Source organism: Schistocerca piceifrons, chromosome 1, assembly GCF_021461385.2.
Source record: "Schistocerca piceifrons isolate TAMUIC-IGC-003096 chromosome 1, iqSchPice1.1, whole genome shotgun sequence".
Lineage (NCBI taxonomy): Eukaryota > Metazoa > Arthropoda > Insecta > Orthoptera > Acrididae > Schistocerca > Schistocerca piceifrons.
Genome location: NC_060138.1, coordinates 43,073,060 through 43,099,930, shown reverse-complemented (window position 1 = coordinate 43,099,930; position 26,871 = coordinate 43,073,060). Strand labels below are relative to the sequence as shown.

The window sequence follows — 26,871 nt, the reverse complement described above, 5'->3', positions numbered from 1 at the left end:
GCCGTCCAGCACGTGTGAGATGCGTTGGGAAGATATGAGATGCGTTGGGAAGATGTATTGCAGCACGTCCACATGTGCTAACGACCATCCAGCAGTTCTCAACTACGCTGGTGGAGGAATGGAACAGCCTGCCACAAGAACTCCTCACCAACCTTGTGGGAGTACGATGCAGAGCCTGTAACGCTGTCCGCCGTGTTCGTGCACCCTATTGAGAACCGTGTCCCGCCTTTTGTAATGTGCAAGGGATCACAAAAAATCGTGGTGACTTCGGTTTAATTACTATCTTTGAATAAAAGTGTCATTTCTGTTCGTCCCACTGCGTATTTCTTCCAGTTGTTTTTGTGCTGTACTGTAGCAGTTCTTTCCACATATGGTCCAAGTTTCATCGAGGTATTTTATTTGGCAGTGACACATGATTAGAGAGTTACTTTCATCCCTAAGTTTTACACACTAATGTAGTGTGAGCAGCTTTGAGGTCTTGCACGTGTGCCTATGCAAGAGCTAAATATCTTACTGGCTTACTAATGTTTGACTCAGTACTGTCAAAGATCGCCGTGGTACATCACAGTCGGCAGGGCACATCGGTACGCCAGACATCAGCAATATCTCGCCCCAATTCGCAAGAACGAATGGGAGCGGCTAAAGATTATTTACCCTCTCTCTCAGCACAGCAGTGCCCTCACAGGGAGGACAATATAGAGCCCAGTCCGTGAACTCAGCTGAAACAGTCGACTTCATCGAGTAGGACTAGAGAGTTATTCAACTCTCAGATGGAAACGTACTTTTGTAAATGCTGAATACAGTACTTCAAGAGAACATTTTGTTAGTGCATGAAGCGATGCTTCGATAGTCTACAACAGTTGTAAATTTTCAAGTACTGCTGTGTCAAGAATTGTATCAAATTAAGTGACTGTTTCTATCATTCACGTAATAAATTGAACTAATATTTTATACACTGGTGTCCAAAATTAAAGCAACAAACAGAAATTTTGCAAGGTTGCGTTTATTTTACCAGAAAATAGTATAAACAGGTGATAGTAAAGTAGAAACAATTAAGCAATTCAGAACAACAGCAACGTTCGTAACGGTAGACAAATATGTTCTTCCTTTTTTTCATCTTAACGGATTTGCACACATATTCCGACAACGGGTTAATGTGCTCAGTAGGGGGTGTTACCACCACAGGCATCAATACAGACCTGATAACATCGGGGCACGCTGTGAATGATGCCTCATGTTGAGGCAATAACGCCCGTTCTTCCTGCAGAGCTGCTCGCAAGTCTTGAGGAGTGGCTGCTGTATGCAGACGTGAAACAGTCTATCTCCGTAGTGCATCCCAGACGTGCTGTATCGGTTTCAAACCGGAAGAGCTAGCAGGCCACGTCATGTGTGCAGTATTTTCTGTTTCCAATAAATAAAATCCACCACCCTTGCTGTATTAAATTCAACATTATTATGCATCAATACGAAGTCTGGGCCCACAGCACCTCGTAAAACCGCACATGAGGTGTTAAGATCTCGTCGCGATACCTGGCATGAGTTAAACCTTGTTGATTGTCCCGTACAGTTTCATGAAGGGCTATTCGAGTGCTCAACATAATTCCTGTCCACACCGCTAGGGATCCTCCTCTATATCGATCTCTTTCCACGACGTTCGGGTCACGAAATCGTGCTCCACGTTCCATCCAGATCCGAATCCGTCGATACTCACCCTTCAGATAAATTCGGGACTCATCTGTGAAAAGAATATTGGTCCACTGTTCGACCGTCCAGGTGGCATGCTCACGACTCCGCTCTAGACGTTCCCTTCTGAGAAGACGCCTCAGAGGTAGACATACAGCAAGTCTGTAACAATGAAGGCCACTCTACGGAGGCCTTCTGTACACCATTTTCCTCGAGACGGCACGTGCAGGTGATGCTGCGAAGTCAATTTTCTAATGCTGCAACTTCTCTGTATACTACAGCATCATCCGCGAAAAGCCGCATGGAACTTTCGGCACTATCTACTAGGTCATTTACATAGATTGTGAAAATCAGTGGTCCCATAACACTCCCCTGTGGAACGCCAGAGGTTACTTTAACGTCTCTCCATTGAGAACAACATGCTGTGTTCTGTTTGCTGAAAACTCTTCAATCCAGCCACACAGCTGGTCTGATATTCCGTAGGCTCTTACTTTGTTTATCAGGCGACAGTGCGGAACTGTATCGAACGCCTTCCGGAAGTCAAGGAAAATGGCATCTACCTGGGAGCCTGTATCTAATATTTTCTGGGTCTCATGAACAAATAAAGCGAGTTGGGTCTCACACGATCGCTGTTTGCGGAATCCATGTTGATTCCTACAGAGTAGATTCTGGTTTTCCAGAAATGACATGATACGCGAGCAAAAAATATGTTCTAAAATTCTACAACAGATCGACGTCAGAGATATAGGCCTATAGTTTTGCGCATCTGCTCGAGGACCATTCTTGAAAACTGGGACTACCTGTGCTCTTTTCCAATCATTTGGAACCTTCCGTTCCTCTAGAGACTTGCAGTACACGACTGTTAGCAGGGGGGAAAGTTCTTTCGCGTACTCTGTGTAGAATCAGGTTTGTTGCTTTCATTCTGGACACCAGTGTATATTTTAGTTGAGATGAGCCATCACCCAGAGCAATCAGATAACCCACAGTAACAGCCGGGAGATTGTAGTTTCGTCTGGTCATAACAACTTTTGCCCGCAAGGAATATTAAGAAGTAACCACTCTTTGCACTATTAGAACACGGGAGGCAAACTAGCCTCGAGGGCTTCAGAGCAGCAACTATTTCTTCGTATTTACTATTAAAAACAGTCTTGATCGCGATTTATTTATCAAGGTGACCGGTTTCGACCACTGCTGTGGTCTTCTTCAGACCTAAAAGTTGTATACAAAGCTATAATTAGAGGGCTACATACATTAAAGAAAATACATAAAGCTATAAAGCAATAAAACGATGAATTACCATTGAGTGGGAACCTCTTTCTGTTGGAGAATCACTACTGGAGAAACCAGTGCACGTCTTACTAAATATAATGGAGGCTTCGTCCACTTTTGACGGCATGATGTCATTACTAACCAATGAGTTGTAAGTCGAATAACAATGTAAAATTTCTTAGTTAAAAGATCATTGTCAAGAATTAAAAATAAATACACACTAAGCTTAGCTTATCAAACAGCTATTGTCAATTAAGAAGCGTTAAAATATTTAAATATGTAAGATAAATGAACTTCGGTTTGGCAGTACACGGGTTGCCCTCTCAAGGCCTGTTAGTGATCCATTTGGAACCACTGGTTGCCATGGTGAAGTTGGACGCCGTTCCAAAGATGAGGCAGCAGGCTTCTTTCCACTGAAGTTGTTGTAAATTCGGTAGGCAAACTAGTGGTTGCCATTGTGAGGACAAACGCCAGTGCAAAGATGTGGCAGCAGGCTTCTTTCTAACGAAGTTGTTGCGAAAGTGGAATGGTGAAGACTGTCACGTGAGACGATGTATTATTGAGCAGCAAATGTCATGAAACGATTTTCAATGAGTAGGCTGCAATAATCTTTAGCTGACATGTATACTAAATGCTGCACAAATACAATACGAAGTAGTTGTCCATATCAATGAAATATGGTCTATGAAGTTCGTATGTAAGTTACATGTGACAATTTTTAAAAAGCTTTGCTATTCCTTAAGTTGTATGCCAGTCTTATAAACAAATAAAATAATAAAAATGGAAGGAATTTAAAATTATAATACTATGAGCCATAGTGTCAAAAATAAAAGGGTGTGAAATAGCAATTATGCAGTCTAAAAGTCGTTATAATTTTAAAAAATTTTAAAAAACAAAGGACAGAAGAGTGAACATTTTAAAGTAGATCATCGAAAAGCTCAAAGAAATGTTTGTCTTTGAATTGAGGTTGTTCTTTTAAAACAGAGAATGGATTACTTTTGTGAAGTGAAAAGATTTAAATTTCTTCTAAAGTATTTACCAGTAGTCCTTTTGGCACAGTATGTAATATTTTCAAATTGTTAGAAATGCAACCCTCAGAATGTTTGTATCCATCAAGATGTTGGCCAAATATCGATTTGGTACGTGCAGTATCAGTAGTATGTTCCTTGAAACGTGTTAGAAAGTTACGGCCAGTTTGGCCAATATACTGTTTCTCACAGTCATTACATATTATTTTGTAAACGCCTGACTTTTGGTATATATTTGAGTCCCCATTATGTGTCCCCATTATGTTCCACGACAGCGACACATTTTAGGTCACAATAATCAGTAGTAGATCATTTCAGATGTCAAGAGAATTTCCGTTGAGCTATGTATGCGTGGCTGTGACGAATCGTTACTGAGAGTAGTCAGATCACGTAACAGTTTTGCTTCCTCTGGGTTGTAGCCGTTTGTAGAGAGGGCATGTTTAATCAGGGCAATTTCGAGTGGCAGTTTAATGTTCATTACTACTAGACATCGTGTAATATTTGTGAAGAGCCGCCCTATAATTTGTCGATGGAGCTTGGGTGTAGCGGCAGCCGCAGGCGGACTCACCCCTGGAGTGGATGGCGGGCTCGAGCCGGTCGAAGCGGTCTGCGAGCGCGGCGCCGGCCCTGGCCACGTGTCCGGCCACCTCGGCGGCGGGGATGGCCGGCATGAGGACGCGCGGCGCCTCCGGCAGCGGCGCGATCTCCACGGGAGGGTGCAGGTGCTGCGTGTGCGTGTGGCCCGGAGACGCACCCGCCAAGGGGAGCCCCCACAGTGCCGCCACCACCACCAGCAGCCACCTGCAACATCACCAGTCCCTCCCTGTATACCTGCTGCTCTGCACAGTGGATGCATCACGAAGGCAGACACGTATGGCTCGAGCTTACACCCTAACCTGCAGATGTCAGACACTCAGACCGGTACCAAACGTTGTATGTGTATACAGTATTAACCGAAACACCGACTTGGTTCGTATTATGTGCTGTCGTTCAGTACAACATGTGTAAACGGTAATTAAAAGTAACACCAGAACTACGGAGCACAGAAAAACCGTATTTCTGAGACACTGTTTCGTAGATTTCGCGTGGGTGAGCTGGTAGAGCGTGCCGTCGTCGTACCGAGAGTCTCGCGTTCGTACGGCACTGATGAAAATTTGTTTTAACTCTTTACGCATGAAACTCTTATATGGGAGGACATTTTCTTGGCATGTAAAAGGACGCTACGGTGTTTGTAGCACTGTTCTTTTGGCAGTCTGCTTTCACTTCGTTAGTTAAAAGGCTTCAGCGAATCACAAATTTAGCATTGGAGGGCAGCGTGGAGGGTAAAAATCGTAGAGGGAGAGCAAGAGATGAATACACTAAGCAGATTCAGAAGGATGTAGGTTGCAGTAAGTACTGGGAGATGAAGAAGCTTGCACAGGATAGAGTACCATGGAGAGCTGCTTCAAACCAGTCTCAGGACTGAAGACCACAACAACAACAAGTTAAAAGTAGCAAACATATAGAATACATTTGTCTAGATAGGTGTGCTGTTTTGTCTGACGTGTGCAACACAAGACACCACCTGTGATGAAACAGCTGGTGCATTTTTAGTTTCACAGGATAAACATAATCAGTGGAATGTAGAATACAGTAACAATTACATCACACTTGCGGAAGTATTAACAGTCCCGTGTAACTCTCTCACGCATAATACAGCAAAAATGGTCATCATTGGGGTACGAACCAAGCACCCTTGGTACGACGACCTAACGCTGTACCAACTTCCTGACAGAAACTATACATATTATTCACCCACAGTTATGCTTCTCCTGTGCTCTGTAGTTCTGGGATTGCTTTTAATTAACGTTTACGCCCGTTCGCTGAGCGAGAGCACCTAGTACGAAATAAACCGGAGTTTTTGGTTGATACTCTATCGACAAACAACGTTTGGTGTAAGGTGGCGTGGTCTCCTGACCATTTCTTACATATTCCCACCTCACCATTGTATTCTGCGTATCAATACGTTTCATTCGAGCCCAAACTCGATGGGGTAGAGTCAATTTTGCATATTTCCATTTAATCGATATGCAAATCTAATACATAAATCGCAAGTGCACTCCGAGATTAAAAAGTCGAGGCTGGCGTACACAAACATTCAAGACACGATGTCCACAGGAGTTTTTGTTTGGTGGAGGCAACGAGCCCGCTGGGAAGTCCGTAGGAGGGTGGGTTAGCACACAGCCAGCCAACCACCCACAGACCAAAAAAGTTTTCGCCAGAGAAAAGGGATAATGGCCTGCGTGTTCACCTTAAAAGCAAAACCCGCTGTATTATTTGGGAGAGCCCCAGCATACGCATTTTTTGACGGACCTAGTGCGCAGTTTCAGAGTTCTCACTAGTGGACAGTAAATGCCTAACGCAGATGCTATATATTCCCAGATTGTTTGGCTCAGCCATTCTCCTGTTTGTAAGAGCAACGCTGATTGGTGGACTATTTCTGACGCGATGATCTAGAGGAGTGAGGGAAGGACAGCGGATGATATACCCTTTCGCTTTTTGCATGGAGGGATGTCGTTCCGGTGGCGCTCTTGTAGCGGGAGCGAGTGCGCTCGTGCGTGTATGCAGAGAGCGAGGAACAAAGTCTCTACTCACTACTGCACTGAGAGAGCACCTCTGTCGCTAGCGAATTGGAGTGATACTCTATATTGAGTCGCTTGCGATTAAGCGTTTGTTCACTGTGTTGGCAGCAACACTTAATGTGTGGTGTGAACACAGACAGAGTATTAGCTAGCGCCTGAGTGCGAACATTGAGTGGCATTGAGGTGGACTGGTTATCTGACCGGTGTACCACACCAATAGTTATACTAGGGGCAGATAGGAGTCCTTGACTTCATCAAGGCTTAGTGAGAGTTCGATTGGCAAAGGTCAATCCAGATAGAAAGAGATAGTTTTTTTATTTTTCAGCGGCAACGACGCAGGCAGCAGTCGTCGCAGCTCACGGTATTGTGCGCTACAGCGTAGGCGAGCCCCATCTTTTCTCCATTAGAAATAACATACTTCATTCACGTCACTCCATTACATTTCTCATGCGACAACCTCGACCGTACTTAGAAAAATTCAGTCGGATAATTATTCAAGTTGAGTAGGCACGGCTCTCAGCCATTCTGCCGAGTAAATAAGATTCTTAAAGAAAAGGGATAAAAGAGCTTCCCCAAACTTTGTACACAGGGTGTCACAAAAAGGTACGGACAAACTTTCAGGAAACATTCCTCACACACGAATAAAGAAAAGATGTTATGCGGACATGTGTCCGGAAACGCTTAATTTCCATGTTAGAGCTCATTTTAGTTTCGTCAGTATGTACTGTACTTCGTCGATTCACCGCCAGTTGGCCCAATTGAAGGAAGGTAATGTTGACTTCGGTGCTTGTGTTGACATGCGACTCATTGCTCTACAGTACTAGCATCAAGCACATCAGTACGCAGCATCAACAGGTTAGTGTTCATCACGAACGTGGTTTTGCAGTCAGTGCAATGTTTACAAATGCGGAGTTGGCAGATGCCCATTTGATGTATGGGTTAGCACGGGGCAATAGCCGTGGCGCGGTACGTTTGTATCGAGACAGATTTCCAGAACGAAGGTGTCCCGACAGGAAGACGTTCGAAGCAATTGATCGGCGTCTTAGGGAGCACGGAACATTCCAGCCTATGACTCGCGACTGGGGAAGACCTGGAACGACGAGGACACCTGCAATGGACGAGGCAATTCTTCGTGCAGTTGACGATAACCCTAATGTCAGCGTCAGAGAAGTTGCTGCTGTACAAGGTAACGTTGACCACGTCACTGTATGGAGAGTGCTACGGGGGAACCAGTTGTTTCCGTACCATGTACACCGTGTGCAGGCACTATCAGCAGCTGATTGGCCTCCACAGGTACACTTCTGCGAATGGTTCATCCATCAATGTTTCAATCCTCATTTCAGTTCAAATGTTCTCTTTACGGATGAGGCTTCATTCCAACGTGATCAAATTGTAAATTTTCACAATCAACATGTGTGGGCTGACGAGAATCCGCACGCAATCGTGCAATCACGTCATCGACACAGATTTTCTGTGAACGTTTGGGCAGGCATTGTTGGTGATATCTTGATTGGGCCCCATGTTCTTCCACCTACGCTCAATGGAGCACGTTATCATGATTTCATACGGGATACTCTACCTGTGCTGCTAGAACATGTGCCTTTACAAGTACGACACAACATGTGGTCCATGCACGATGGAGCTCCTGCACATTTCAGTCGAAGTGTTCGTACGCTTCTCAAAAACAGATTCGGTGACCGATGGATTAGTAGAGGCGGACCAATTCCATGGCCTCCACGCTCTCCTGACCTCAACCCTCTTGTCTTTCATTTATGGGGGCATTTGAAAGCTCTTGTCTACGCAACCCCGGTACCAAATGTAGAGACTCTTCGTGCTCGTATTGTGGACGGCTGTAATACAATACGCCATTCTCCAGGGCTGCATCAGCGCATCAGCGATTCCATGCGACGGAGGGTGGATGCATGTATCCTCGCTAACGGAGGTCATTTTGAACATTTTCTGTAACAAAGTGCTTGAAGTCACGCTGGTACGTTCTGTTGCTGTGTGTTTCCATCCCATGATTAATGTGATTTGAAGAGAAGTAATAAAATGAGCTCTAACATGGAAAGTAAGCATTTCCGGACGCATATCCACATAACATATTTTCTTTCTTTGTGTGTGAGGAATGTTTCCTGAAAGTTTGGCCGTACCTTTTTGTAACACCCTGTATAAATGTCATTAACAGGATTCCTATCCATAAGAGGTAACCTCCTATTCCGAAAAGAACCTGGAAATTTGTGTATCAGTTTGTAAATAAAAGTTTCATTTGATTTTTCTTAAATTTTGCAATAAATAATGTTTTCCATTCGTTTAATGTTTTTCTTACACTAAGTTGCAATACTCCAGTACCCAAGTATCCCGCTAGTTACGTAAGAAAATAGAATATTTTTGTGTCTTTTCCTTACAGCGGACGACTCCAGAAGATATTTATTGCTGAAAGTTTTTCAGGCATTTCTTTTTGGTACGTTAGGAGCGTCTGTCTGACTTCTGTAGTAGTGTGGGGTGGAAATTGCTTCTTGCACGAGCCCAAGGGTACTTGTCAGATCAATCCATTGCACAACTCGTCAACATAACACCCACACACTGTCATTGGTATCGATCTTAGTCTATGACGACTAGAAGTTTGGATGTTAGAATAAGAACCTCATTTCACATTAGGCAATTCAAGTGAAGAATAACGGCTTTTGCTTAAAATGGAGAGCAAACTGCCTAAACTTTTTCTCGCTTACAAGCTTAAATCCCACTATTTAACACATTAACTCATTCTTGAACTGATCAGACTGTTGAATCTGTTTTATACATGCGAGTTCGATGCTTTAAAGATTCTGTCGTTTATTGGTTATGATATCACAAACGTAACAACATAGAAATTCTGGATAACAGAAGAAATACTGTAGCTGATCGATGAAAGAGGGTAACACGAAAATTTGGAGCGAAAGTATGGCGCACAACAATGTAAGTCACTTAGATACGAAATCAGTACAGCAAAGAAAATAAACCGAAATAGTTGCAGGAAAAATTCGAAGAAATTGAAAAGGACAGGACAGATTCAGTGTACATATACACTCCTGGAAATTGAAATAAGAACACCGTGAATTCATTGTCCCAGGAAGGGGAAACTTTATTGACACATTCCTGGGGTCAGATACATCACATGATCACACTGACAGAACCACAGGCACATAGACACAGGCAACAGAGCATGCACAATGTCGGCACTAGTACAGTGTATATCCACCTTTCGCAGCAATGCAGGCTGCTATTCTCCCATGGAGACGATCGTAGAGATGCTGGATGTAGTCCTGTGGAACGGCTTGCCATGCCATTTCCACCTGGCGCCTCAGTTGGACCAGCGTTCGTGCTGGACGTGCAGACCGCGTGAGTTGACGCTTCATCCAGTCCCAAACATGCTCAATGGGGGACAGATCCGGAGATCTTGCTGGCCAGGGTAGTTGACTTACACCTTCTAGAGCACGTTGGGTGGCACGGGATACATGCGGACATGCATTGTCCTGTTGGAACAGCAAGTTCCCTTGCTGGTCTAGGAATGGTAGAACGATGGGTTCGATGACGGTTTGGATGTACCGTGCACTATTCAGTGTCCCCTCGACGATCACCAGTGGTGCATGGCCAGTGTAGGAGATCGCTCCCCACACCATGATGCCGGGTGTTGGCCCTGTGTGCCTCGGTCGTATGCAGTCCTGATTGTGGCGCTCACCTGCACGGCGCCAAACACGCATACGACCATCATTGGCACCAAGGCAGAAGTGACTCTCATCGCTGAAGACGACACGTCTCCATTCGTCCCTCCATTCACGCCTGTCGCGACACCACTGGAGGCGGGCTGCACGATGTTGGGGCGTGAGCGGAAGACGGCCTAACGGTGTGCGGGACCGTAGCCCAGCTTCATGGAGACGGTCGCGAATGGTCCTCGCCGATACCCCAGGAGCAACAGTGTCCCTAATTTGCTGGGAAGTGGCGGTGCGGTCCCCTACGGCACTGCGTAGGATCCTACGGTCTTGGCGTGCATCCGTGCGTCGCTGCGGTCCGGTCCCAGGTCGACGGGCACGTGCACCTTCCGCCGACCACTGGCGACAACATCGATGTACTGTGGAGACCTCACGCCCCACGTGTTGAGCAATTCGGCGGTACGTCCACCCGGCCTCCCGCATGCCCACTATACGCCCTCGCTCAAAGTCCGTCAACTGCACACACGGTTCACGTCCACGCTGTCGCGGCATGCTACCAGTGTTAAAGACTGCGATGGAGCTCCGTATGCCACGGCAAACTGGCTGACACTGACGGCGGCGGTGCACAAATGCTGCGCAGCTAGCGCCATTCGACTGCCAACACCGCGGTTCCTGGTGTGTCCGCTGTGCCGTGCGTGTGATCATTGCTTGTACAACCCTCTCGCAGTGTCCGGAGCAAGTATGGTGGGTCTGACACACCGGTGTCAATGTGTTCTTTTTTCCATTTCCAGGAGTGTAGCTGAAAATAACTTTCATAAAACTTAAAATCAAAGAACTCAACTTTAAGAGTGCGGAAGGATATTCCTGTTACACACAGAACTGGTAGCGCTTAGGCGGCAAGAGTACGTTAGAATCCTGTGCTAAGGAGATGAACTGTCTGCAGAAGTGATAAGAAGAAACGAAGATCTATTTAGAGACCAGGAGGAGCTTTAGAAGGCTTGCGATCAAAGAAGGCAGAAGGGATACATTACAGCCCTTCGCAAATTTCTAAAATATTTGTAGTATCAACCAAACGGCTATTCACTTTAGGGTATAGAATTTATGAGACTGGAGAGATTAGTGGACTTTGGATGAACATCATCTACACAATTAACAAGACAACAAAAGCAAGAACTATCGCACATTCAGCTGACAGCTCATGCATCCAAGTTACTGGCAAGTATAATGTGCAGAAGGATAAAGAAGAGAATTAAGGCTCTGTTAGATGACAACCAGATCGGCTTTGAGAAAGTTAAATGTGCGAGAGATGCAGTTCTGACGTTACGCTCGACAATGAAAGGAAGACTTAAGAAAAATGAATATACGGTGAACCGACTTGTTGAGCTAGAAAAAGTGCTCGAGAATTTAAAGTGGTGGAAGATGTCTGAAATCTTCAGAAAACATAGATGTGTGCTCTACTGTAGGGGAAGACGGATAATATACTATAGCTGCAAAACCCAAGAGGGAACAACAAGAGTCGAAGACCAACGGAGAAATGCTCGGATTAAAAAAGGCGTAAAACAGGATGTAGTCCTCCTCCAATAGTGTTCAACCTGTTTGCGAAAAAGCAAAGAAGGAAGTGAAAGAATGGTTCAGAACTGGCGTGTAAGAATATCAGAGATAAGATTCGCTGAGGATAGTGCTATCCTCCTTGAAAGTGTGGCAGTTTTGCATAGGCTGGAATGTCTACAACAAATAATTAAGGATGATGGGTGTATCTGCAATTCTGAGATGAAGAGAGTTGCGCAGAAGAAGAAGAAGAGAGAAAGAAGAACCGAAGTCATACAAGACAAAATTTGTGTCGCTGTATGGTCCTGCAAATAAGGTCATCAGCAGTGTAAAAGCTGAAGATACGGGAAGACGCTTTGTAACTATACGACTCGCACTTCAGGCTGTTTTGATTTTCACCACCATACTTACAAAATGCACCGCGTTCTTGCGACAGACATTTCGTAACACAAATTTAATCATTCAGAACTATGTACACAAACAACTAACACCGAAAGAATTATCGACACGGTGCTAAATGTGTTGTGTAAGGCAACAGAGAACGCATAATTTCTATGCGAATTTTTTTTACGTGCAATTTATGCTTAAGTTATTATTTGCGAGCACGTGTCAAGCCATGCAAACAATTTCTTAAACTGTGCGTTGATTTACACCTACTAACCAGTTTAAAGGAAAATGATGGGAATGAGTCCTTTAAGAAACTATAACTGCTGAACACTCGCTCGTCGCCTCTTGAGGTAACGCAGGAGTCCGACAACCGTTCAGCGACGGAACTGCGGCTGCTATTGTACATTAGCCTTGCCGTCTCCCACGCAGACTCACACTACGACGTTCAGGTTGCGGAACGAGAAATATAACATCGGGAGGAGATTTGCATCTGGTGAAGATGGTCACTGCGACAAAAGTTCAAGGACGCTGTTTCACAAAGCCGCCGCTTCCTCTCCGGGCTTAACTCATAGCAGCAAATGTCGGGCAGTACCATTACGAAAGGCCAAGGACCAGCGGAGGGGAAATCCCGTTAATCAGGCTTCCCAGTGGACCGAAGGCAACTTGCAGTACTCGAAATAATGGTTCGTGCACGCACCTCAATTCCGTGCGAATCCTTTCAAAGCTAGTACAGGGCTTGATCCTGGAGAACAGAAACCGTTCGCTATTGAGGCTTTGAAGCCCTTCCATTGACGTGTTTACGGAACGACGGAGACAGTTTTTGTTCCTTTAGTCTGAAGTCTTACGACTGATCTGATGCAGAAATCCCCGCTAAGTCTGAAGTCTTACGACTGATCTGATGCAGAAATCCCCGCTAGTACTGAGCGAGTTCGCGCAGTGGTTAGCGCATTAGACTCGCCTTAGGAAGGACGATTCACTAACTCGTTGTCTGTTTTTTTTAAACACTCAGCAACCTGCGGTTCTTCCAATTTATACAGGAATCGTTTTGATTTCGTGCCTTTCTACTATTTCTTTAGCTCTAATCTGCAGTTCGTAATCAGTAAGGTACGGCCAGCATTTGTCCTGGAAATGTTTTGCAGTTTAAAATATGGTTTCGAAATCTCTCTTACCATCACGTAATCCAGTATCTCCAGGTCTCTTCCACATATACGTTCTTCCATGATTCTTAATTCAAGTCTTTGCTCTTTACAAAATTCTACCAGGTGGCTTTCTCTTTCATTCCTCCATCGCCAACCCTCAGTCCAAATTCACCTAAAAATTTTTCTTCACTTGCTTTTCCTGTTACTGAATTCAAGTTCCCCTTAACTACCTAAATAAGTTATTTTTTCCTCATACATTCTTCCAATCTCTTCATCATCTACGGAGCTAGTAGGCATATAAATTCGTACTACTTTCAAGTGTGTTGGCTTAGTATCAAACTTCGCTATGATAATACGTTCACTATTTTGTTCATAATAGCTTACCCGCGTTTCTACACTACTGGCCATTAAAATTGCTACACCGAGAAGAAATACAGATGATAAACGGGTATTCATTGGATAAACATATTATACTAGAACTGACATATGATTACATTTTCACGCAATTTGGGTGTATAGATCCTGAGAAGTCAGTGCCCAGAACAACCACCTCTGGTCGTAATAACGGCCTTGATACGCCTGGGCATTGAGTCAAACAGAGCTTGGATGGCGTGTTCAGGTACACCTGCCCATGCGGCTTCAACACGATACCACAGTTCATCAAGAGTAGTGACTGGAGTATTGTGACGAGCCAGTTGCTCGGCCACCATTCACCAGACGTTTTCAATTGGTGTGAGATCTGGAGAATGTGCTGGCCAGGGCAGCAGTCGAATATTTTCTGTATCCAGAAAGACCCGTACAGGACCTACAACATGCGGTCGTGCTTTATCCTGCTGCAATTTAGGGTTTCGGAGGGCTCGAATGGAGGGTAGAGCCACGGGTCGTAACACATCCAAAATCTGTTCAAAGTGCCGTCAATGGGAACAAGAGGTGACCGAGACGTGTAACCAATGGCATACCATCACGCCGGGTGATACACCAGTATGGCGATGACGAATACACGCTTCAAATGTGCGTTCACTACGAGGTCGCCAAACACGGATACGACCATCATGATGCTGTAAACAGAAGCCGGCCGGAGTGGCCGAACGGTTGTAGGCGCTACAGTCTGTAGCCGCGCGACCGCTACGGTCGCAGGTTCGAATCCTGGCTCGGGCATGGATGTGTGTGATGTGCTTAGGTTAGTTAGGTTTAAGTGGTTCTACCGGCCGCGGTGGTCTAGCGGTTCTAGGCGCTCAGTCAGGAACCGCGCGACTGCTACGGTCGCAAGTTCGAATCCTGCCTCGGGCATGGATGTGTGTGATGTCCTTAGGTTAGTTAGGTTTAAGTAGTTCTAAGTTATAGGGAACTTATGACCACAGCAGTTAAGTCCCATAGTGCTCAGAGCCATTTGTTTTTATAAACAGAACCTGGATTTGCCATTCGTGCACCCAGGCTCGTCGTTGAGTACACCATCTCAGGCGCTCCTGTCTGTGATGCAGCGTCAAGGGTAACCGCAGCCATGGTCTCCGAGCTGATAGTCCATGCTGCTGCAAACGTCGTCGAACTGTTCGTGCAGATAGTTGTTGTCTTGCAAACGTCCCCACGTGTTGACTCAAGGATCGAGACGTGGCTGCACGATCCGTTACAGCCATGAGGATAAGATGCCTGTCATCTCGACAGCTAGTGATACGAGGCCGTTGGGATCCAGCAAGGCGTTCTGTATTACGCTCCTGAACCCACCGATTCCATATTTTACTAACAGTCATTGGATCTCAACCAACGCGAACAGCAATGTCGCGACACGATAAACCGCAATAGCGATAGGCTACAATCCGACCTTTATCCAAGTGGGAAATGTGATGGTACGCATTTCTCCTCCTTACACGAGACATCACAACAACGTCTCACCAGGCAACGCCGGTCAACTGCTGTTTGGGTATGAGAAATCGGTTGGAAACTTTCCTCATGTCAGCACGTTGTAGGTGTCGCCACCGACGCTAACCTTGTGTGAATGCTCTGAAAAGCTAATCATTTGCTTATCACAGCATCTTCTTCCTGTCGGTTAAATTTCGCGTCTGTAGCACGTCATCTTCGTGGTGTAGTTATTTTAATGGCCAGTAGTGTATTCTTCCTGTTCGTAACACAATTTAATCATTCAGACTAACACTGAAAGAATTATCGACAGGTTGCTAAATGTGGCGATACTCGTGTGCTCACATGCCTGGCAGTCTTGTTATTCCTTCTTCTGCACTTCACTAATCTCCAATATATCTAACTTCAACCCATCCATTTCTCTTTCCAAGTTCTCTACCCTACCTACCAGATTAATGGATCTAACATTTTGCGCTCCAACCGGTAGAACACTAGTTTTGGTTGTGCTGCTGATGAGATACTCCTGAGTAGTATTCACCCGGAGATCCGAATGGAGGACTATTTTACCTCCGAAATATTTTTTCCAAGAGGATGTCATCATCATTAAACCATAGAATAGAGCTGATGCCCGTGGAAAAACCAACGGCTGCTGTTTTCCTTTGCTTCAGACGTTTGCAGTACCAACACAAAATTGTTTAATTTTACAAGCCCATCTCAGCCAACCATCTATACTGTTACCGCCGAAACTTCAGAAAAGGCTGCTGATAGCGAGCGTTACGGACGGTGGTTGTAAAAAATAGCTTGAAATCAGCGGAGGGGTTCAGTCGTTAGTACCAAAATCTACCAGCAGTCCAACTAGCAGAATGACTATGCCCAAGGAATAGGGTGCAATAGTCTAGCAGCTTCTCATAAGCGAGGGACTTCTGTAATCAATGATACGACGCTTGAGGCGGTGTAAACAGTGACGTCACTGGACAGTGAATGACTGTAAACGAGTTACACGGAGTGATGAATCACGCTATACCCTGCGACGATACAGTGGAATTGTCTGCGTTTGGCGAATACGTGAAGAACGCTATCTACGTCACAGGTAGTTCCAACAGCGTAGGACGGAGGTTACCCGTGGTCTAGGGGTAGCGTCTTTGATTCATAAACAAAACGTCTTCGGTCACGGCCACTGCCTAAATTTTGATAAATAATCAGCATTGGCGGCCGAAGACTTCCGGCATAAGAAGTCAGCCTCATTCTGCCAACGGCCTTGTCAAAGAGGGCGGAGGAGCGGATAGGAGAATATGGGCTTGGGACAAGGAATGAAAGAGGAGAAAGACTAATTGAGTTCTGCAACAAGTTTCAGCTAGTAATAGCGAATACCCTGTTCAAGAATCACAAGAGGAGGAGGTATACTTGGAAAAGGCCGGGGGATACGGGAAGATTTCAATTAGATTACATCATGGTCAGACAGAGATTCCGAAATCAGATACTGGATTGTAAGGCGTACCCAGGAGCAGATATAGACTCAGATCACAATATAGTAGTGATGAAGAGTAGGCTGAAGTTCAAGACATTAGTCAGGAAGAATCAATACGCAAAGAAGTTGGATACGGAAGTACTAAGGAATGACGAGATACGTTTGAAGTTCTCTAACGCTATAGATACAGCAATAAGGAATAGCGCAGTAGGCAGTACAGTTGAAGAGGAATGGACATCTCTATAAAGGGCCATCACAAAAGTTGGGAAGGAAAACATAGGTACAAAGAAGGTAGCTGCGAAGAAACCGTGGGTAACAGAAGAAATACTTCAGTTGATTGATGAAAGGAGGAAGTACAAACATGTTCCGGGAAAATCAGGAATACAGAAGTACAAGTCGCTGAGTAATGAGATAAATAGGAAGTGCAGGGAAGCTAAGAAGAAATGGCTGCAGGAAAAATGTGAAGACATCGAAAAAGATATGATTGTGGGAAGGACAGACTCAGCATACAGAAAAGTCAAAACAGCCTTTGGTGACATTAAAAGCAACGGTGGTAACATTAAGAGTGCAACGGGAATTCCACTGTTAAATGCAGAGGAGAGAGCAGATAGGTGGAAAGAATACATTGAAAGCCTCTATGAGGGTGAAGATTTGTCTGATGTGATACAAGAAGAAACAGGAGTCGATTTAGAAGAGATAGGGGACCCAGTATTAGAATCGGAATTTAAAAGAGCTTCGGAGGACTTACGGTCAAATAAGGCAGAAAGGATAGATAACATTCCATCAGAATTTCTAAAATCATTGTGGGAAGTGGGAACAAAACGACTATTCACGTTGGTGTGTAGAATATATGAGTCTGGCGACATACCATCTGACTTTCGGAAAAGCATCATCCACACAATTCCGAAGACGGCAAGAGCTGACAAGAGCGAGAATTATCGCACAATCAGCTTAACAGCTCATGTATCGAAGCTGTTTACAAGAATAATATACCGAAGAATGGAAAAGAAAATTGAGAATGCGCTAGGTGACGATCAGTTTGGCTTTAGGAAAAGTAAAGGGACGAGAGAGGCAATTCTGACGTTACGGCTAATAATGGAAGCAAGGCTAAAGAAAAATCAAGACACTTTCATAGGATTTGTCGACCTGGAAAAAGCGTTCGACAATATAAAATGGTGCAAGCTGTTCGAGATTCTGAAAAAAGTAGGGGTAAGCTATAGGGAGAGACGAGTCATATACAATATGTACAACAACCAGGAGGGAATAATAAGAGTGGACGATCAAGAACGAAGTGCTCGTATTAAGAAGGGTGTAAGACAAGGCTGTAGCCTTTCGCCCTTACTCTTCAATCTGTACATCGAGGAAGCAATGATGGAAATAAAAGAAAGGCTCAGGAGTGGAATTAAAATACAAAGTGAAAGGATATCAATGATACGATTCGCTGATGACATTGCTATCCTGAGTGAAAGTGAAGAAGAATTAAATGATCTGCTGAACGGAATGAACAGTCTAATGAGTATACAGTATGGTTTGAGAGTAAATCGGAGAAAGACGAAGGTAATGAGAAGTAGTAGAAATGACAACAGCGAGGAACTTATCAGGATTGATGGTCACGAAGTCAATGAAGTTAAGGAATTCTGCTACCTAGGCAGTAAAATAACCAATGACGGACGGAGCAAGGAGGACATCAAAAGCAGACTCGCTATGGCAAAAAAGGCATTTCTGGCCAAGAGAAGTCTACTAATATCAAATACCGGCCTTAATTTGAGGAAGAAATTTCTGAGGATGTACGTCTGGAGTACAGCATTGTACGGTAGTGAAACATGGACTGTGGGAAAACCGGAACAGAAGAGAATCGAAGCATTTGAGATGTGGTGCTATAGACGAATGTTGAAAATTAGGTGGACTGATAAGGTAAGGAATGAGGAGGTTCTACGCAGAATCGGAGAGGAAAGGAATATGTGGAAAACACTGATAAGGAGAAGGGACAGGATGATAGGACATATGCTAAGATATGAGGGAATGAATTCCATGGTACTAGAGGGAGCTGTAGAGGGCAAAAACTGTAGAGGAAGACAGAGATTGGAATACGTCAAGGAAATAATTGAGGACGTAGGTTACAAGTGCTACTCTGAGATGAAGAGGTTAGCACAGGAAAGGAATTCATGGCGGGCCGCATCAAACCAGTCAGTAGACTAATGACCAAGAAAAAAAAAAAATAATAAAGGACGGAGGTGGTGGTGTTACGGTGTGGGGGGTGTGGTTTCCTCTACATTTGCATCTACATACATACTGCACGAGCCAACCTCACGGTGCGTGGCGCGGGATACCTTGTACCACTACTGCTCATTTCGATTCCTGTTCCACTCGCAAATAGAAAGAAGGGAAAGCGACTGCCTAGTTGCCTCCATAAGACCCCTAATTTCTCTTATTTTATGTTATGTTTGTGGTTATTACGTTAAATGTACGTTGGCGGCAGTAGAATCGTTCTACATTTAGCTGTCAATGCCTATGTCAATAGCATCTCGCAAAAAGAACGCCGTCTTCATTCCAGGGACTCCCGTTTGAGTACACGAAGCATAATCGTAATACTCTCGTTTCGGTCCAATCTACCAGAACAGATTAGGATGTGGTCCTGTTATTGCGCTTAAGGAGACGCTGGATGCGAAGGATATGAACAAATTTGATAGCGTTGTGCATTGTCTACCGTGGAGGAAGAGTTCGGAGAAATGATTATTTGTATCAGCAAGGAAATGCACTCTGTCATAAATCATCTCCTGCGTGGGAATCGTTTGTTATTCCTGAAATGGGTTAGCCTGCCGAGAGTTCCGACGTGAAGCCAATGGAACACTTAGGATCAGATAGAACATAGACTTCGCTCCAGATCGCACCGCCCAACATCAGTTCCTTTGCTGGTTTCGGCTCTTCAGGAAGAATGGACTGCAATTCCCCCATAGATATTTAGACACGTCATTGAAAGTGTTGCCAGCAGAGTTCAAGTTGTCATAAAGGTGAATGGCGGACGCACCCCGTGTTAATGTCCACTAATAGGTGTCCAGATGCTACTGATCACATAGTGTAGATAAGGAAGGAAGAAACAAGACAGACGCAGTAGCAGAGACTACAAAAGGGAAAAGGACTTCGTATAAAAATAAGCAGCCGGTAATCTCCAAAAATTATAAACTTTGCGACCAGAAAAAGATGCATGAGAAGCTATGTTTGGAGCACAGTCTATATAATAGAGGGACGTGGAGAGTGGGAAAGACAGAACTGAAACTATTAGAATCCTTTTAAATGTGAAGTTACAGGAGACTGATAAATATTCGACGGATCGGTAGGCTTAAGAATGAAGAATTCTTGAAACGCTTCATAGAGAAAAAGTCCCCAGTGAAAATCATAACGCAACGAAGGGATAGAATGGTTGAGGTCATGTCACGACACGAATCGCTACTGAAAAGTATAGCTGGAGGAATGATAGGCGGCATACCTGGATGTGCGCATACAAGCCATGTCATCGGTTATGTTGCATGCAGCAGTTATGGTAGAATGGAGATGATAGCTGGCAAGTGGTAGGTATTGGGAACTGCATCGAAGTAACTTTATGGTTCGTGAGCGAAACAAGACGAAACGAACGAAATTTGTGCTCGCGTGTTGTGACAGTAACGCCCTGTGAAGTGACGCCCAGGGACAGCTGGACGGGCCTTCCAGCAGCTGGGCGGCGCGTGATTTGCGAGCATCGCGGGGTGCTTGCTGCTCCTGCTTTCGTCACGAGGAGCGTTCCCAGGGGTCTCGGCTGCCACTGAACTGAGCTCGTGACCGCTCACCGCTCTCCGCTCAGATAGAGCAACTGCACGGGCGTCCCTAATTAGGCAGCGCGGCTCTGTAAACCCTCTGCGCCTTTCTAGTCGCGCTCCCAAACAACTGCACGCACAATCAGATTACGCACACATTTCTCAACACCGTGTGAAGCGAATTACATCATAGAGGAACTGTTGTGCTCCCGATGAATGCTCGTGTTGCAAACATTTCGTAGATAACGCAAAGATGACGTACGTCCTCCTGAGCACGGTGCGCTTACATCGCGTCCTGGGAGGCGGGGGACACAACGCAGTTTCATGAGGCATCCCGATCAAGTCGGACGGTTTCTCAGTTATTTTGAATATATGTTCCTGTAGGTTAAGTACACACAACTGTTGAAGGTTTTTATTATTATCATTATCATAATTATCGTTATTTTATTATTAGTATTGTAGGTTGGTGTGTAAGTTCGAAGAGTTTTTCCATAAATCTAATAAACACAACAGATACACATAAGAGAATCTTAGTTATCAATAAAATACTCTCCAGTCTGAGGCGCAAAATCAGGTGAATAAGGTGAATGCGGAATTACTTCCTTTATAGCGTTTTTTGTCCGTCTAACAGAATGCGGGCGGGCATCATCGTGGAGTAGCCTCACTCCGCTCAGTGTTCCAGGTCGTCGCTCCTGGACTGCGCCTGCAAGACGTCTCAGTTGTTGACAGCAAACGCCAGCAGTGACGGTTACGCCTCGAGGAAGTAATTCGTATAACACCACATCATCGCTGCTCTGGCAGATGCGTAACATTATCTTTTGTGGACGCGCAGTTCTTTGTACGGGAAGTTTCTCCTCTGTCTGGGCTCAACCATTCCTTTCTTTTCCTTACGTTAGCGTTAAAGACATTGATTTTCGTCAGCACTAACGGCACAGGATATGAATGGTCGGTGTTGTTCATGAGCCATTTGACGACGAGCAGGGAGAGACGCACGTATTGACACCCGCTGATTCTTGTAATTTTGCCTTAGAGCATGCAGACCTATACACCCGATTTTTTAACTTTTTTCCCCATTGCAAACAAATGTTGCATTGTCGTTCATCATTGTGCATTAATACGTTTAAACGATCTTCATCAAACCCTGAAGATCTTCCTGAACTTGGAGAGTCACTAATGACAAAACGAACCTCCTTAAAAGGAGAAAACCATTTTCTTGGTATGCTCTGTCTCATAGCATTATCCCCATACACAGCACAAATGTTTCTGGCTGTCACCGCTCCTGTCACCTCTCTACTGAACTCAAACATAATACGTTGGAAATATTCCGATTTCTCCACTTGGTACTCCATTTTCCAGCGTCCACAGTTCCACTTACTATCTCAAAATGATAAAACGATAATATGTAAACTCAAACAGCAACTAAGAATTACAAATAAAAAAATGACAGTCAATAAATAAACCCATAAACCCATAGCAACCGAAATACGACATGCAAAAAAAAAAAAAAAAAAAAAAAAAGAAAGCGTTTCGAACTTATGCACCAAACTAATATTATTCTCACTCTTGTGTGCCTTCAGAGGACCACGATCAATTTTAATTCTTCCTATCCTGTTGTCGTTTCTTCCTTTCCCTTCAGTACTCCTTCATCCTTCACTATGTTGCTTTATCTTCTCCTCAGAGATTGAAAGCAGCAGGGAAAGAGAAAATAGGTTCAAAAGGGACTAACACATCTCTTTTTCTAAAGCTGTTCCTATCAATTTTTTCGTCTTTTTTTATGTTCAGGATCTATAAATGTTTCTTGATCCCTTTAATCCAGTTGGTTGTTCACTTCTTTCATCAAAGATATTTTAGGATCTTTTTAGTTAATCTGTTCTCACCCGTTCTGTATACATGATCAAGAATATTTTCCTTATAATTTTTCTCTCCATTGATTCTACTTATCCAACATGTAATTCAGTATCGGGAGTTCTATGGCATACAGACAGCCTGGTTTCAGCGCTCTAGGGAGTACTTTATATTAATGTTCTTACAGAAACATTTTTTGTTGTAAATGTTCTTGGTGGTACCATAAATGGTTTCTGTTTTCTGAACCTCTTCCTCTTAAGCAGATTTTTCTAAATCCCTTTCACGGAATATTTCTTTGAAATACTTAAATTATTTTTACTTTTACTATTTGACCAAAATCAGCGGCTAAAATTTTTAGAGAATTCATTATGTTTGTGTTAAATTTTGTTCTCCTACAGAGATCCTTAAGCATGTTCTGTTGGCTACCACTTCCTAGAGATTAGTTTGCACCACCGCACTCATTAGATTGCCACACACGATAATAATAAGAGAAAACCAGCCAGTTTACTCGAGCAACTGTATTCTTTATCTCCAGAATTTAAGGTCAAATTTTATGTTCTGATTTTCTTGTTGGGCATATAGCTTACAATCATTACGACGCTTGTGTTCAGCCAGATCTTTTTCATCAGTGCACAGTGTGTACCACCGGAGATTATCTCAGAAAGTCCCAGACATAATTGTAGCTGTTCCGAAGATGTTTCGGTTTTGCTTGTCTTCCGGCTGTGTACACATTTCCTCTAGATCTTTTTTGACCTTCGTGTCCCACGTTGTTCTTGTTTTGGTTTCGATTCAAATATGTTAAAGATGTGTTTCGTCCATTATGAATAATTCATTCTTCTTACGTACCTACAAAACCGAACTCTCCGTTTGTGCACTCTTTCCATATTTTTTTCCATTTTACAACAAATCTCTTATTTCGACCGTTTTATGCAGATACAACTTTTTAAAATCATTTTGGCCAAGTGTATTGTCTAAGATCTTTCTCTCCTTTCTTTCTAAAACCGATAGTATACGTCTGTCAGAGAGGGTGAGATAAAGGATGCATATGCTTTTACGACATTCTTAGAATGATGAATTTTGGTATATATAGAAAAGCACTTTCTGCTGCAAATATTTCGTCTGTCTTCAAAAGCTATTTCCATTCTTCTGGCTCTTTCAAGACTTCTTTTCTTCGTATAGCCGACTGGCTGAAATGCACTCGCCTAGGTATTTAAAGCTATTCACACGTTTTATTTTTGCGTATTTGGTGTCTAACTGCCATCGTATTGTCCCTGATATTTGCCATTACTTTTTTCCCCAAAAGATATTTGCAAGTCAATTCGCTCTGCTAACTCTTTCAGTAGATTAATTTGTTCAATTGTTGTTTCAAAATCTTATGTTATTATGACTACACCGTCTGCAAAAACTAAGCAATTTATTCCCACACCATTCTACTTACTCACAATCCGTACAGGGTGGAACGTGTCCCGAAGTTTTTATTCTGTGCGCCGTTGATGTATTATTTATTCCAATAAGCAGCTGAAGAGTAGTGGTGAGAGCCCTTCTCCCTTCTGACATCCTGCTGTGATTTCAAAGAGTTTTGAGAAACATCCTTGAAATTTTATTTGGCTGATTGATTTGAGGTAGGGGACCAAACATCAAGGTCATCAGACCCATTGGATTAGGGTAGGATGGGGAAGGAAGTTGGCCGTGCCTTTTGAAAGGAACCAACCCGACATTTGCCTGAAGCGATTGATGGAAATCACGGGAAACCTAAATCAGGATGACCGGACGCGGGCTTGAACCGTCGTCCTCCCAAATGCAAGTCCACTATGCTAACCACTGCGCCACTTCGCTCGGTGAAACCTTATTTAAGACCTTGTGTAGTCATGGTCGCTTTTATAAACCCCAGTAGGTTTTTCATCAACACCCACATCTGACGGTATCTTGAGTAGAGTATTTTTGTTGATGGGGTCATATGCCTTTTTGAAATCATCCTCTCGGCATTAAATATTGTATTATTGTTTTGAGATTCTGTTCTTGTTCTGATGACGACTGACTATCTCGGTATCCTGCTCTACGTTCTACTAGTTTATGCTCGGCTGTCATGTTGAGAGGTGTAGCGACATGGTCTTGTAAGTTGCTGGGAGTAATGAGAGGCCATCATAATTATTCGCCTTTGCATTGTTTCCTTTCTTATGCAGAGGATGAACTTTGTAGTCCTTCTCTCCAATACGTTTGCTACAGATTTACGCAAATTATCTGTTGATCACTCATGCACAAGCTTCTGTAATTTTACTGTTATGTAGTCTTCTGTATCAGTACTGTTGACTTTTAGACTGCAGATATTGTGCAATCCGGGGAGGATATGGCCCATTTTGGTCTATTAATTTATTACATATTATTGGATTTATTTCTAACCAAGCAGTTTGTTAACACATTCGCCATGGCTTTGCGGTTTTCTTAGTATGACGCTCCTAAGGTTCAATATTTCCCTTTTTTAAATTTCTATAATATTTATTATTATTGTTATTATTATTACGGCGAAAAGTCAAAAGCCGGCACGCCAGTAGGGAACTATAGAAGAGATATGGCTGTGAGAAGTCGTCAGCCAACTGCACGCTGTCCGACCCCTCTCCAGGACGACAACGTGACAGCAGCGGCTCCTATCGACCGGCTGCTGACGGCCCAGATGAATAGGAGCTTCAAGACTAGCAATTTAGATAGAAGCGTCTACACCGGTTACTCCGCTTGTACCTTATATGTAGCACAGAGTTGGAAGTGTTTATACAGAAGAAGATATAATATTTCGTATGCCGCCCTTTGCTTGCGACACATCTGTGTAATTGCAAAAGTTAAGTATAGTATCTTTTCTTTTTGTAATAAATCTCATTAATACGATTTGTTTGAATGTTTGTCTAACGATCCGTGTATGGAGGCTTCCTAGACACCAGAATTATTGTTATTTATTGTTACTATATAACGACGAAATTTCAATAATTAACGAGCGTAATTTCTAAAACCACAAACTTATGAGTGAAATTAAATTTAAGAGTTTTTAAAAGTGGTCATTACCAACATTTAAAAATTCATTCCAGCGCTCTGTGAGCTTTTTATTCCCAGCTGTTAGGAGTTCTTGACTTTGGTGTCCGAGCCACTCGCTTGTGGCATCTCAGTCTTTGGGTGAGATGCACGGACAGTAGTCACCCTTTGTGAGACCGAGACTGGAAGCCAGATGTGGCAACATGTGCCAACCCAAAGTTCTGATCATTTTTCACCTTTCATCATTAGTACGAATCGGGCGCTTGGACTCCAGCTGCTCGTACAGTGGCTACCAGAAATTAATTTTGTTCGAGAGCGACGTTGCCTATTACATGATCAAATGACTGCAACTACTGTACACGCCTGCGATACACGCCACTCTCGCGACGGCCTCGCTGTGCTGGTAGCCTATGCGAGCAGCTTTAGGCGTTCTCACAGTTACTTGTGGTCGACCGTCGCTCACTCGACACGGTAAGAGGCGACGAGAGTAAACAAACATCAGATGACTGACTTTACACACCGTTATTAACAGTGCAGCAGTGTAATTAGGGAAACAGTTACTGCACATGCTAATCCTTTATCAAGAATTATTTCCGCGTCAGAATGAGGCGCTAACTGTCGACTATTGTTTTCGGCGCTGGTATGTGGGACAGTACACTTGTGTGTGTGCGGAGAGCGAGAGTTGTCTGCGGCAGAACAAAGGAAGGTCCCGGCTGGGGAGGGAAGTGGTCCGCGGCTGGCCGCTTCTGGGTCAGCGCGCCGCCCGCCCACGCCCCACGCCGGCTCCCTGCAGAAGACGCGGCCAGTACCACTAAGAGGAGGCCTCGGTGAGGCGTAAATACCGGAGCTCGTTTCCCGATCCTCTCGAGACCCGCTGACTGCCTCTCGCATTATAACCTCTCTGGATCGCTTCTGAGATGAGCTGCCAGTAGGTCTACGATCCTTGCGGCAGTATCCGTCCGAATTTGGACCCTACAGATATCCGAAGAGGACGAGTACTGGGGGCCCGTTTACTTAGCGCATCCGCCACAACAATCGCATACCTATTTCTGGCATCCGTAGCTACTACGCCTGGTGACAAGACGTGACACAGAGTTGTTGGTCTGCTTCACACAGTAGTGGAAGAAGACTTAACTTATCGTGCACTCAAACATGCGGATGTACTGAGCGAGCGCACATGGCAAAGTGAAATATAGGAAGTACCGGATGGTTATAATTGAAATGCAGCTACTCGCAGAGGTCCAGCGAAAGCTATAATTGTCGTATGGTAGAGGAACCTGGTAGATATGCTAATGCGTTATGGTGGAGCTGATTCACGCTAGAAAAAAGTTAGTTCCGACTTGGCCACTAGGTGCAAATCTGATGCTGTGAATGCAAGAAAGAAATTCAGAAATGGTTCTACATGTAATTGATTAGGAACAGGACATGGGCAGAAAAATGTGGACAACTGAGAAAGGCATAATGTTGATTACTATTAATCGACGCCCATACGATTTGTTCAGTATGACCACCGGAGTCTTCGACGAGA

At 44.1% G+C, this 26,871-nt stretch overlaps 1 protein-coding gene across 1 annotated transcript in view; it reads right to left on the bottom strand.

Annotated features, from left to right (window-relative positions):
* Positions 1-26,871, bottom strand: part of LOC124775853 — a 140,923-nt gene that overhangs the window by 97,127 nt on the left and 16,925 nt on the right. The window contains exons 2-3 of the mRNA XM_047250724.1: positions 26,104-26,315; positions 4,549-4,781 (exon numbers count right to left, since the gene is read on the bottom strand). Coding sequence (XP_047106680.1) covers positions 4,549-4,781; positions 26,104-26,315 — 445 coding nt within the window. The remainder of the gene's footprint in view (positions 1-4,548; positions 4,782-26,103; positions 26,316-26,871) is intronic.